At 37.0% G+C, this 14364-nt stretch overlaps 1 protein-coding gene across 6 annotated transcripts in view; it reads left to right on the top strand.

The window, feature by feature from the left end:
• The window catches only part of LRP2 (LDL receptor related protein 2), a 128040-nt gene that overhangs the window by 36303 nt on the left and 77373 nt on the right, over positions 1–14364 (top strand). For all 6 annotated transcript variants that reach the window (XM_037398860.1, XM_037398857.1, XM_037398863.1 and 3 more), the window contains exons 10-19: positions 2079–2207; positions 3869–4038; positions 6267–6490; positions 7282–7488; positions 9111–9313; positions 9945–10085; positions 11022–11225; positions 12112–12304; positions 13493–13618; positions 13920–14050. In XM_037398860.1, coding sequence (XP_037254757.1) covers positions 2079–2207; positions 3869–4038; positions 6267–6490; positions 7282–7488; positions 9111–9313; positions 9945–10085; positions 11022–11225; positions 12112–12304; positions 13493–13618; positions 13920–14050 — 1728 coding nt within the window. The remainder of the gene's footprint in view (positions 1–2078; positions 2208–3868; positions 4039–6266; positions 6491–7281; positions 7489–9110; positions 9314–9944; positions 10086–11021; positions 11226–12111; positions 12305–13492; positions 13619–13919; positions 14051–14364) is intronic.

Below are 14364 nucleotides of genomic sequence, written 5' to 3'. Positions count from 1 at the left end.
GTTTAGTGGTTAGGTGGGGAGAGTTTGATTCTGCTCCAGGGATGTATGTTATTGTATGCCTGGAAAAACAGTTAATGCTATTGAAGTATTTGATACTTTTTGAAAGTGGCTATATATGAAGACAGGATAACACTGTACTTTAAAATGAAAAGGGTGCTTTGTATCTGCAGTATGGAATGGCTGTATATCTTCTGACGTTTCATTTGTAAGAATGTAAAGGTAAGTGAGCTATTTTGGTGTTGCATTTCTATTCTGTAGCTGCTGTAACTTGGCCGCACAAACCCTTGGTGGTACAAATTATTTGTCTCAGTAACTGGAAATAGAGTAACTTGAGAATCATGAAGTTCAGCCCTGCCTAATACCTGGGTAAATACCTGCTATGGGTTTTCAACCTAGTCTGTGGTGTTTGTGCTATTAAAAGTATGCTAGGTGCTCAGTCTCTAATGAGATATCTCTATTTTTGGGAATATTCGTGGCCTAGGGCTGTATGAGCAGCAGTAACAACATGATTGGTCTTAATAGACAGAAGGAATCAATGCACAGACTGCAGGCACAAAATTACTCTGTTCTTTTATGTGAGGAATACATGAAGGATGCATTCCCAAACCTGGTGCAGTCCTGGTGAGACTTCTGTTGTTCTTGTTGTTCTGCTGTTGACTGCCCTGTAAACCTAGCTGTCTGATTCTGACTTGTAAATCAGAGTAATTGTATTTTGGTTTGCCAAGATCTAGGCATATATTTGTAGTGGGAACAAGACTTGTCATGGAGAAGAGGCTTGTAGTAGTGTATAATTCCAGACCTTAGTTTAAATTAATGTTATTGGTTTAAGGCCAGAAGAATGAAGCTATAGTGTTAGCAAAGTGTATTACTTCTTGAAACCATGATCTTTTCAATGTGTCTTTGTTTGCTTCTGTCTCACTGTAAACTGAAGGGTTTTGATGCGTATGGAAGCTGGAAAGCTACTGAGAACAACATTTTTTCAGTACCGAAATACATTATCTAGGCAGTATTTCATTTTCATTTATCTGTTAATAATTCTTTTAAACCAGAAATTTCAGCAGGAAGAATATTTGAGATCTCTTTTTTTTTTCTTTTTTCTTTTTTTTTTTTTTTGTTTTTGGCTAAACAGTAGAAATACCAGTTTCCAGCAATAGCAATGTAAGGTACTGATTCTACTCATGTTTTCAAGTGAAGGAGGTCAGACTTCTAATGTCAAAACCATGTGTTAAGTAGCGTCAGAAATCTGGGCTTTAAATAACCACAACTAGGATGAAACACCAGACAGCGTTCAGATCTGATTTTTTTTTTTCTTAGAAAATCAGAATTTAAAAAGTCCTTGTTTCTAAAACATGACTAGTTAAATATTTCATAATTTTATAAGTAAAAAATTTTGCAGCAACCCTGGAAATCCCTTGCAGAAGGCATTTGTGAGTGCTTGCTGGATTGTCCAAGCTGCAGAGTCTGTCTGTATGGTATTTCACATGCCAAAGTGAACTACTTTGTACTTTTGCTAGCTAGTTCTGGTGCACAGCTAGCTTTTAACTGGAAATCAGACACCTGTTAGCATAGTACCAAGTCTGAGCTAATAAACACTGCCTTTTAGCAGGACTTACTAGCTGAAGCGTTGCACTAACATAAAGTTTAGGCTCTTATTTAGAGTGGGCTTAAATCCAGCCGTGTGTGTGTGCGCAAAGCATACAGATCTGCTGCGGGATTGCAGGAAGAATACTGCATATTGTGGAAAGCAGACACTGGCATTCCTTCCAGTGATTTTTCCACACTGACAGGTGTGGGTTTTTTTTTTTTTGTGGTTTTTTTGTTTGGTGGGGTTTTTTGGGTTTTTTTTTTTTTTTTGAGAGGGCATGGGTAGGTCCCTGGGCAGCAAACATTGGTTGTTTTGTTATCCAGAAATAGAAAATGAAACATTTGTGGAAAAACATACAAAAACTTTTTTCCCATGCTACAGTTTTGCAAAAAGATACAAAGCAAGGAGAGAGGACAGAATTGCAGCTTCCCAACTATAACGACATTCCTTTTATAAAAACATTGTTTATAAATATACATAATTCACTTGACAGATTTTGATGACTGCAAAATGTGGGGTGTCTGTGACCAGCTGTGCGAAGATCGTGTGGGGCATCACCGGTGCCACTGCGTGGAAGGTTATTTCCTAGAGCATCATCGCCATTGTCGAGCCAACACTTCAGGTTAGCATGTAGCAGTACAAGTCTTTTGCTGCTGTTGGATTAATACATGCAGCTAGACACAATGGTGCAGCCTACATGGCTACGCCATACAATGGTGTTTGATTTTTAACTTAATTCTTGTCTTAAGGACTTAAGGTCAGGAGAGCATCCAGAACATCAGCAAATATCAAGAGACTCTGCATTTGCTCACACCTGTAGACTGGTGGGGCTGACTGCCTCATCAGGGCTGCTTCTCCTCAAAACAATGGATGCCTTCTTGGCTCCAGTGCTTTCTCGGCATTCCTGACTTCCTCAGAGTTGGGAGGTCATTGCCAGAGCCCTTCCTTAACAGGCAAAATCTTGTTCCTGTGGGAGGTGGTTTCCTGACCTGCTCTCTGTGGAACTCAATGGCATGAAGAAATGAGGAAACCTCACTTTTCCAGAAGGACTGTGCCATGCAAGAAGATGGTTTTGCTGAATTATGAGCTCAAACACTTGCTTGTGAGAGAAACCATACTTCTGGCTTCTAGTGTCCCAGAGTCTGAACTCTGCAAGGATGCTTGCCTTACACAGAGTGTGGTTCCCCATTAACAGTAGGCAGCTGCTCCTGGTTGTTCACCCCCTGCTCTATTCTGAAAGCAGGCCCTGGGAAGCCCTTCTTTGTGGAGATGTAATGGCCTAACAGGCTTTTGTGTGACACAGGTGTTCCTGCCTGCAGGAACTCAGTGGGAATGGGAGTCCCTGTGGGGTGTAACTGATAAGCAGTCTTGCTTCCTAGAAAAGCATGAACTGCCCAGTTCCCTCCCCATTCCTTCTTTCTTCAGCCATGTCTGCAGAGCAATCATCATGTTGCAGTTTTCTAAGCGTGTCCTCAAAAAACAGGGAGTTTTTTTAACTAATGAAATATGGGTGACTGTATTAAGACATGCATATGCCAGTACTGGGAAAGATTATTGTTTCCAGAAAAATTATGTATCTTTCACAAGAAGATTTCCATTCAAGCCAGTGTGCCTTTTGGGCCAGCAAAGTGGTTTGCATTTTATGTCTTATTAATGAGGGAATTTCATACCTGTTCTAAATCAGTTTCGCTGGATTCATTTTTGCTTTTATTGGGGAGGGTTTTATGTTTAGGGTGAATTGGATTTGCACTTAAATGTATTTATTGTCAGACTTACACCAAGCCTTTCAATGGGCATCTACTTTGAAAGTGAGCTTTCCTTGAAAGACTTATTGGAATTACTAATCTATTGTAAGTACAGCAAAGATTTTCTAATGAGATGAGAGAGTGAAGAAGGCAGGTAGAATAGAGCAGTACATAAAAATATAAGAAAAATGGCCTTCCTGCTAGAATCAAGGAATATCTGAATCTCATGGGGCAGAAAAACCTTAAGAAAGTTTATACTTTAAGGAAATCGAAGAGTAGAAATAGTGTTTCAGAGTTTAGATGCACAGGGGTTTTGTAAAAGTTTTGCTTGGTAGGGCTTTAAATACATATTCCTGCCTGGCTTGCTCCAAGTCTAGAAACCAAAGGCAAATCAAAGCAAGTTATTACTGATTGTAGTCTGAGGATCTATTTAAACCTTTGTGTTCAGTGTGTATGAACCAGTATGTGTATATTTCAATGCCTCTTTGCAAAATAGTTTACCTGCAGAGTAGTCATATATTTGTCACCCCTGCTTCAGCTGGTGTTGCGTCAATTATTTTTTCCAATGGCCGTGATCTACTGATTGGAGATCTTCACGGAAGAAGTTTTCGTACTTTGGTGCAGTCGCAGAATCGTGGGGTTGCAGTTGGAGTGGACTTTCACTTTTACCTGCACAGAGTCTTTTGGACTGATACAGTGCAAGATAAGGTGGGTAGAAATTACAGGAAGAATATATTTTTGTGTATTTGGAAGTAGAAAAGCGCAAGAGGCAGAATATGTTGATAGGCCTTCATTTCTGAGAGCAGAAGCTGGCTGTATTTTTGTTTTCTAACAAAAAAGCTCCTTGAAATGTTTTATGTTAATGACTGCGTTTTTCAAGCTATACTATTACATGTGACATATTAAACAAAGCATCCTATTATATGGGAATGTCTTGAGCAACTTTTAATTTTACTTGAGTTGGAGTCCAAAAAACTAATTAAGAGAAATAGTAGACATTCTTTCAAAACTGAACAAATTTTTCTTTGTAATTTTTTGAAACATGATAGTTTAAAATGTAAAAGCTGTGTGCCTTCCAAGATGATAGAAATCAGATTTCTTCATATACTTCAAATGGCACTGTAATTGAGCTGGGATAACAAATATTGACAGTATTTTGTGTAATAAGCCAGTATTTTGTTACTTCTTTTTTTTAAGAGGAAATATTTTAGCTTCAAGATACAGTAAAACAAAGTCATTTTAAGAAACAGTCTGGAGACCCTTGGGAAAGTTGGACTTCACCCTTTTTTTTATATCTGTGCATAACTTACTGAAACAAAAAAAGTCCTAGGACAAATGCTGAAACTCCACAGTCTTCATCCCCATGTTGATTGTCATGCAGAATGAAGGAGAATCCATGGCCTGCCTCCTGGTGACACCACATATGGATCAATTTGATGTCGCTGTTGTTACTCTGAACCTACACATAAGCTGTAAAGTAGTTTCTACTACAGTGCCACGTTGGTTCTGTTGGAAAGCACACTGCATGGCTGTCAAGTAGGACAGGATTTGTATGCACAATTTTTGACTTGTTCACAATTCTGGCATTTTTATCTTCACTGTAGTAGGTTCCCATTACTGCAATTGCATTGATACTGGCTGAACTAAGTCAGGGTCAAATATGAACTTTCATGAGACAGGAGATTTATGCTATCTCTGTGAAAGGTAGAAATAAAAGATAATATGTTTTTTTCACTGCACAGCCAAGATGGCCAGGGCTGCCTATTTATCTGACCTAATATAGTTAAATCCTGATTAATTAATGAGGATTAATTAGTCTTAAGTCCTAGCAAGAATACCCAGATGAAAACAATGGCATTAAGATTTTTTATATGATTTGCATTTCCAACTGATGTCTTAAAATCAAAGTGTTATTAGGGGATTTGTTTGTCTAGTCTTTTTTTTTTTTTTAATTAAGATAAAGATGTAAACTAAACCAGAAAACTGTGGGTTGTGTTCTGTGTCATCTTTATCTCATTTAGTGTACTGGCTGATAACCTAATGCCCATAAGCTGTTCCATCAACAAGGTTTCTGAAAAACAGAATAGACAGTTAAATAGTTTGCTTGGTTATTGTTACTTGGACCTAAAGAATATTTAAAATGATACAACTATTTCAGCTCTTATTTTTCTTGCATATATTTACCTCTGGTAATCTGTATTTTCATTTAAATACATTTCAAACCTCATTGCTGTGGTTCCAAGAAAGGGGTAATGATTCCTAGCTTTTCATATTACCCAGTGTTATAATCATGTTGTTACTCTCTGCATAAAATTATCATGTTTATACTGTTTGCTTCATGTAGCTCTGAGCTTGCATGTAAGATAACAACAGTATTTCTTCTTCTGCTGTTAAAATTAGCCTTAAATAAAGGAGACCAGAAGCAATGCTAAGCTTTCTCCTTTATGTTGGAACAGAGAGCTTTCCTTTTCTTTCTTCACTTTGCAATTTCTCCTTAGTGGTTGGTGCAGTAAGAGCTCCCCCTCTTGTTTCTGGTCAATGATGAGAGCTTTGCTAAAGCGTGGTCATTTGCTTTCAGTTAATGAAAGTACTGTGTTTTGCTAGACTCCAGGAAAGCAAGATGCACTTTCCCCATCTGAGTTTTTTTTTTTAATCCAGCAATTTGTCATGTTTGCTAAAGCACGAGGCTCTTTTAGTCTGTTACCTTGACCATTTTGCAGAAATGCTAGTTGAAGGTAAGCTTCCTGTAGTTTTTGCGTTGTTTTCCAAATTTTTGCAAAAGCCCCTAAGATAAGGAGTAGCTTAGTGGGTAACTTGGTTGTATCTAGTGGCCAGTTGTGGGTCTGTGCTCAATGTGATGATAAAGGACAAGTGCCATATGTCTTGTGATTAGCAAAACATCGTGTGGGCTCTGACAATATTTGTATTGTTTTCAGGTTTTTTCTGTTAATATTGATGGCTCTGATTTCCAAGAAGTTTTAAATGTTTCAGTTGACACACCTGAAAATATAGCAGTGGATTGGGTTAACAATAAACTGTATGTGGTCGAGACCAGTGTAAACAGAATAGATATGGTTAACTTGGATGGAACAAACCGTGTGACTCTTATTGCTGAAAATCTTGGAAATCCTAGAGGAATAGCACTTGATCCAACTGTTGGGTAAGTGATACATGTCAGGTAATGGTTAAAAATGTCAGAAATTCCTTTATTCCCATGCAAAAGGAGGAGAACTAAGAAATAGCTAGGGTGGTCATTTTAGAGTAGAAATGTTTAAAACATTTACATTCTATCCTTATCTATTCTACACCTTAAATTGTTACGGGAGGGTTGTGCACTGCTTTTATTCCTAATGTGCAGAATCTGTTTTATGGCTAGAGTTGTATGCGCATGAGCAGCTCTGAAAATAGAGGAATTGTGGAATTGCCCTGCAGAAGAGAAATTATCCTGAAAGATTTCTGTTGTGATACCATCCACAGGCATCCTACTATCTGAAATAAAGTGGTGGAGCGAAGCCAGGGAAGTTAGTGTCTCCCAGCCCAACAGGCTTCAAAAATGTATGTGAGACATGAAAGCTTGGATACTCAGAGCAGAATTTCTTGCAACTTGTAGTGATGGATGCTGCTTTCATGACGCGTCTATTTCACTGGTTTATTTTTGGCAGTACACATAAGCCTGTATTTTACTAAGGAAACTGTATTATTGAGGTCATTTGGGTGAAAGCATGTTTCTAGATTAATTCTGTAAAAGAAAATGCAAATTACTTCTCGAGCAGGAGGTGTAAAATGTGTTTTCATTGTATGCCAGCTGAGAATCAGACTCTGTCCTGAAGGGGTGCTGGTTTTAAATTCTATGTGTGTGTATATATATTTTTTTATAAAATATCATGGAAACATGGGACTCTTCTTTTTTTGTTGTTTCTTTTGTTTTCTGTTTGTTTGTTTTCTTTATAGCTACTTGTTTTTCTCAGACTGGGATAGTCTGTCTGGTGATCCTAAGGTGGAAAGGGCCTTTATGGATGGCACAAACCGTCAGGATTTGATAAAAACAAAATTAGGTTGGCCTGCTGGAATAACTCTGGATATTGTATCAAAGAGACTTTATTGGGTTGACAGCCGATTTGATTACATTGAGACTGTAACTTATGATGGGCTTCAAAGGTAGGAGAAATATTATTCCTTGGAGGTTACAGCTATACTAATTATTTTGTATCTAGTTCAAAGAAAGATTTGTCTAACAAAATGCAATACGCAAAGGATGAAAATTACAACGTAATAAATGTGATGCACTTTGCTATCTGTGGTGTCATCCCACTTCTAGACAATCTTTATTTCCTCCTTCATTCTTTGTCCTTTTTCTACCTTGAATATCTATTGCACTTCTTATTATAATATACTTTTTTATAGTCCACCACTACAGTACACCTTTTTATAGCATTTGCTTTTTGTTATTTTTGAATTATATACATTGTCTTCCATCATTTCTTTGCATCTTTTTCATGAATGAATTTATTTGAAATACTCCACTCCAAAGAACCACTTTCTGTAGTGAGTATTAAGTGGTCTTCTTAAATTGTATAAATTTTTGCTGTCAAAAATTAAGTCATCACTCACTGTATTGTGATGCTGGGGAAACTATATCACAGCATGCAAGAAAGGACTCCTTGAGTTTTATGGGACTGTGCCTTACAGTATAGTGTTTAGAAGCCAACTTATCTCTGCATCTGTGATTAGTGTCTGTTACTCAAGCACAAGAAAAAAATTGTCCCCTTTAGCATACCTCCCACATATTGTCTTGAAAAACAGTCCTCTACTCATTTGACAGGTTTATTGCTCAGTGTATTTTTTCACTTACAAAATTATAAAAATTCTGCTGGTATCTTTGCTCCTTTATCAGAGTTTAGAAAGACAAGAATGTGTTTAGTAAAATCTCTGTTTTTTTGGAGATGAAACTTGCAGCAATACCAAAAATCTCATAGATGTTGTACAAGTAGGCAAGAGGCAAGGGCATAGCCTGCAAGGAATGTTAAAATACAGCTCACTGTCCACTTGTGTCACATCTTGCACGCCTACAACATGAAACTAAATCACCCAGGAAACAGTAGAGCTATAGAATTCATCTAATTCTGTAGAAATTCCTTCATGACTCCGTAGAATAATAATGTAGTGGTATTGTTAGGTATTGTGTGAGGATTTAAATGTCTCTCCTAATATTTACCCAGAAAAATATTGCCATAATATCTTGCATAGAGGAGATAAAATTTATTAGCATTTGGTTTTCTTTGGTTTTGCATGGGTGATTAGTTCAAGGCAAAGAAAGTTGTGGTTTTGTTTTGTTTTGTTTTTGAAGTACATACCTAAGATTTTATTTTTGGCCAGTGGTTATTGCAGCCATAAATTTTTTATTCAAGGTTTCATGAGTATTTCAAATTGCTACAGATGTCTTTGGTTTCCTCTGTTCGGCCTCCTTTCTTTAGTTTTCTCTCGGTAATTATGAATCTTCCTACATTTTTGTGTCACTGTCTTTACTCACTTTGTTTTTTTGGAAATTGCTAACGCTTTTGATTGCTCTGTTTTCTTTACCATAGCTTTTATGTTTATGTACCCTGTATGTTTAGCTTAATCTCTTCAGTTCATTTGGTCTTTTTCTTTGTACTTTGGCAGCTTCTATGCAGAAGGAAAAGCCAGTGAATGAATTAGTAATCCTGTATCCTTTCCTCTGTTAATAACTTTATTTTCTAGAGATTATTTTGTAAATAATTTTAAAACCATCTTTGTAACAGGAGAACAATAGCTCATGGAGGCTCACTGATTCCTCATCCATATGGAATCACTTTATTTGAACACAATGTTTATTTCACTGATTGGACCAAAATGGCAGTTGTGAAAGCTAACAAGTTTTCGGAATCTAACCCTCAAGTGATCTACCAGTCTTCACTGAGACCTTACGGAGTGACAGTTTACCATGCTGCCAGGCAGCCATATGGTAAGACAGTAAGGAGATTATTAAGGGAGGTTTAGGAAGTATCTTACCAAAATTTGTTAAAAATTATGAGACGCTGTTATTTTGCTGTAAAGAATTAATAATTATGATACATAAATTTGTATTGCAAAACTGGACTGGTTTTTATCACACTGGTTTCATCTAGCTCCTGTAGCTGACGACCTACCAAATGCAACATTTAAGACTTGGAGGGCTTATTAAATGTATTGATATTTTTAAGAATCAGCCTTGTGGTTATGAATAGTATTGGTGTTTGGGACTTTTTTTTCCTCAACACCACAATGAGGGTGCAGTTGGAAAAGGCTACCAGTGTGAATTCTGTGAAATATAATTCTGAAGTAGATCTATATGCAGAAAACTATAGCTCAGATTATGGCCTCAATGCTGTGTGCTGGGTATCTCTTACAGAACTAAATACTTTGAATGCTAGTAAAATCTGATGTGATTTTGGTGCATTCCAGGACAGAACTGGTGGTGTATGATTTCCATGTGATGCAATTCCCACAGAGTCCACATGATTTATTGTGGATGTTGAACAAAATCCTGGAAATTAAGATAATGATGCCATTAGGCTAATAGATGAAGTTATAATCCTATCTCTATTATTTTCCAGTAAGAAATCCTTGTGGAAGTAATAATGGGGGATGTGAACAGATCTGTGTTCTCAGCCACAAAACAGATAATGATGGACTAGGTTATCGCTGTAGATGTACACTGGGCTTTGATCTACATGTAGATGGACGACATTGTGTTGGTAAGAAAATGCCTTATGATTGTTGGAAATAGCACTATTCCATTAGCTCTAGAGTTATTTCTAGAACATCCTTTCACTTCAGTAGCTTTGTGGGTTCAATACGCCAAGGACTTCATGTTTTTCCATCACAACTCATGTTGACAGCATTAAATAGAGTAATTTCTGCTGATGTTCACCTCAAGCCACAATGACTCAAACTCACCACCTTTTATGAGTATTTTAAGAGACTTAGATATGGAATATGTGTGGACAGCTTTATGATTAGGCTTTTAATCCTGAAGTCAAACATGGATGATTGCTAGTAAGCAGATTTTGCATTATTTTGAACATGTAAGCCTACTTTCATGCGCAATAATGTGTGGATTAGTTTGTATTTTCCCTTTGAACGCACATGACAAGAATTAGAGATTCATTTTTGGAGCTGTGAGCTTCCATCAGCAGTCTCCTGCTTCTTGTTTGAGTGCAGAATGGTCACTGATGGGAGGTTTATCATAGGTACCTATTGGCAAATTGAGCCAGATGTGTTGTCTGTGGTTTTACTATTTGCCCATGAATTTATCTGGCTAGCTCAGATATGATCTGTTATATTGTGGGTCCACGTAGCCTATGAGTTCTTTTTTTGTAGATAATTGTAAAGAGGTGAGCACAGAAGATGATTACTCTTTATAGGGATATTTTATGTAAAGACATACTAGGACTACAGTAACAATGCAAAGGAATACCTGACCACGTCATCTAAAATTCTGGTTTGGATTTTGGTTTTCTTCTTCAGTTCTTAGGTCTGTGTATATATAAATTCCTATTTTCTCATTTTTCTGTTTTCTATTTCCAGGCTGTTAGTGTTGCCTAAGGAAAATAAAGCTTAACAGTTAATTAATGCTCAATTGTCTCACCTTGTGAATAAATAAAGACTGTGTCTGATCTTTTATTTTGCAGCTGTGCAGCAGTTCCTGCTGTTTTCATCTCAGCTGGCAGTGCGGGGGATCCCATTCAATCTCTCCACCCAGGAAGATGTGATCATACCTGTAACAGGGAGCCCTTCATACTTTGTTGGAATTGACTTCTGTGCTCAGGATGACACCATTTTTTTTTCAGACACAAGTAGAGACATGATCTATAAACAGAAAACTGATGGTTCAGGTGAGAGTCATTCTTAGGAATTGTAGAGTAACTGTGGTAAGGGGCAGTATAATATATATTTGTCAAAAGAAGCCCAAAAAGTCACATTATGAGATATACAGATAAAGCTTGGTGTCACCCCAGTAATCAGAAAAATGTTTGTCAAAGATGTTTGTTCAACTCCTATTAAGCTTGTTGAAATCTCCTATTCCTTGAGAAGCTTGCTGACAGTGTTTGGGATGACCAATTTGAAGCACTTCTCGCATCTAGTATTTGTCATCACCAGTCTGCATAAACAGTATGCCTTTCAGTAGTAAGAAACTGGGTTTCTCTTTTCAGTTTCCCTATCTGGAAAGCAGGACATTTGTTATACTGTAATATAGAAAAAGAACATTATGGCTGTGAGATTTTGAAACTATATTTGTAGTAACAAGAAGAATATTTCTCTCCAACGTATAGTAATGTTCAAATACATATTATGTGAGCATGTAGTCTTCTGAGCTTCCTTGCTGCCTTGGGTCAGAGTAATGGTAGGCTGCAGCTGACCATTACTATGCAAAGAGCAGGTAAGGTCTGGCTGTTGAGCAAGATGTCCTTACTGACCTTCATTCATAAAACTCCTCTTGGGGTAAACTTAGTGACAGATTTTTCTCTCATGTTTGGGTAGTCTTTATTTCTCCCGTTTTGCATTTGTGCTCCTGCACTTAAACTTCCTTTGCCTGGAGCAAAGGGCACCCACCCACCCCCACCCTACCCCCTGCCCTTAGTTATTGGTCTTTTTATATTAAGTAGTACAGAAGCAGCATCTTTACCAAGGGAAACCATTAGTTTTGTGAACGGAATACTGCATACATGTTATTTTCTCTCTTCCTAAACATTTAAAATCATTGTGTATTACAAATTCTAGGACGAGAAATCCTGACGGCTAATAGAGTGGAAAGTGTTGAAGATTTGGCCTTTGACTGGATCTCAAAGAATCTATACTGGACAGACCCTCGATACAGGAGCATTAGTGTAATGAGGCTGGCAGATAGATCTAGGAGAGCTATTGTTCAGAATTTAAATAATCCTCGATCAGTAGTGGTTCATCCTGTTATTGGGTAAGTTTAGCTTTGATTTTCACTTGAAACTGTATGAACAAATTAATGGTTTAAGCAGAATTGGTGAGGTTAGTTTTACATCTTGTTCTGTATTTGTTTGGATTTTTATTTTTTTGCAAAATACCAGATCTTTTCAGTTCTCTTGTGTTTATTTTGTTTGTTTTATTCTGGCCTAAGATTCAGCACCCAGAGGAAAGGGCAAGGTTGTATGGATTCTGCATGAAAGAAACACTCAAAATAATTCTATTTAAAAGCACCAGTTTTTTTCTTTTACTCCTATGTGTTGATAAACAGGCAAAAGAACTTTGTTTCTTTGTGTCACTCACATTAGAAAGCTACTTCTCATAGCTGAAAGATAAAGTTTTCGAAATGATTTTTAATGTATTTTCAGTTCCCAGAACGCTAACCTTGGTTCCTTTATTTTGTCTATCTGAATTTCTTTATTTGAAACATGTTAGATACCACTGGGTATATTTGATACAGACCTCACAATATGTGATTCTGTGTACATAAAATGAAGTCCTGCTTTTCTTTGATGGAAATGCTTAACTTCCAATTCAATACTCTGTTATTTGGCCATGCCAAAACAACATTTCTTTGACAGCATAGTTCAGCTTCCTACTGCCATACTGCTAAATTTGTAAATTCTTGGATATCGACTTTTCATGTTTACTGACCAAATATACTATTTTGGAAGCAATCTCATAAGAATAGTGTTGAACTTGGATCCTTGGCTGTCCCAACCTTTTTTGTTTGCTGCTTTGTGAAGTTATTTAACACTAGCTTCAACTCTTTGACTGTAGGCCTAAGTCAAAAGGATCAGGAGAAAAATTTTTTGTAATATTCGTGCTTACGTGTAAGTGTTACCTGAAAGATGCTTTTTTGCTTGATTCTTCCTCCCTGTCAGTACTTAAATAAAATCCTTAAAAATTTTAAGTTATGGATATTTTATATCTAAAGGGACAAACCACTTCCAAAGGTTTTGCAAGTTGTTCTGCACAGGATAAATATTAATTGTTGGTGCCACTACCAATTGAGGAGAAGGATATGGTCAACATAACGTGGTAGTTTTTTTAAGGTATGTGAAGATGTGGCACAAAGAAGGATGTTAGTGCTGTGCAAATGTTTGTTCTGTTTAATTACGTTATATCATTGGGTTTATGTGTCTTCTGACATGTGTCCTTTCAGGTATATATTCTGGACAGATTGGTTCCGTCCTGCAAAAATCATGAGGGCCTGGAGTGATGGGTCCCATGCCTTGCCAATTGTGAATACAACGCTAGGCTGGCCTAATGGCCTAGCCATTGACTGGAGGTAAGGACAGTGCAGAAGACAGAGAAATTTTTTAGCTTTTTGAGTAAATGTGTTTCTTCCTTTAAACTGTTAGGGATCAAAAATAAAAGAATTGTGTCAGATTGTGTGCATTGGCACTTTCATATTGAAGACCTTATTTTTCAATTTGTTGAAAAGCCTGTAAAATGTAAGATTCTCTCAGAATCCCTCCCCACACATTCCAATAGCCTCTTGTCAGGTTTAAGATTATTTGAGAAAATGTTAGTGCTTCCTAATGGACATAATGTCACTTGAAGAGATATGACATTTTAATTATTTCTAGTTCTCTAAGGCTGTACTGGGTGGATGCTTTTTTTGATAAAATCGAGCATAGCACCTTTGATGGACTGGACAGACGGACTCTTGAACATATTACACAGATGACTCACCCATTTGGCCTTACTATTTTTGGAGGTAAGTTTGGCATTGAAAATTATTATCTATTATTATCACAGATTTTTTTCCCACATGATGATCTGTGAGGATGTGAGCTAAAAAAACATAGCCTTTGTAATACTGCTTTTCCAAAAAAAAAAAAAAAAAAGGCACTGTTGAAAGTTTCTATAAAAAATAGGTATATTTAGTTTTGCTTGTTTTCAGGACTGTTTTGATGTGTATTTGTGTTTAGTTTGAGGCAGATCAGGTAACTCCTTTAGTGCAACAAGGCAGATATGCTCTACTTACTATTGCAGCTTCCAAGGTGTGCTACTCATGCTGGACAACCAAGG

The sequence above is a fragment of the Falco rusticolus genome, chromosome 8, assembly GCF_015220075.1.
Source record: "Falco rusticolus isolate bFalRus1 chromosome 8, bFalRus1.pri, whole genome shotgun sequence".
NCBI lineage: Eukaryota > Metazoa > Chordata > Aves > Falconiformes > Falconidae > Falco > Falco rusticolus.
Note: the sequence above shows the minus strand (reverse complement) of the source record. Positions and strands in the feature narration are given on the sequence as shown.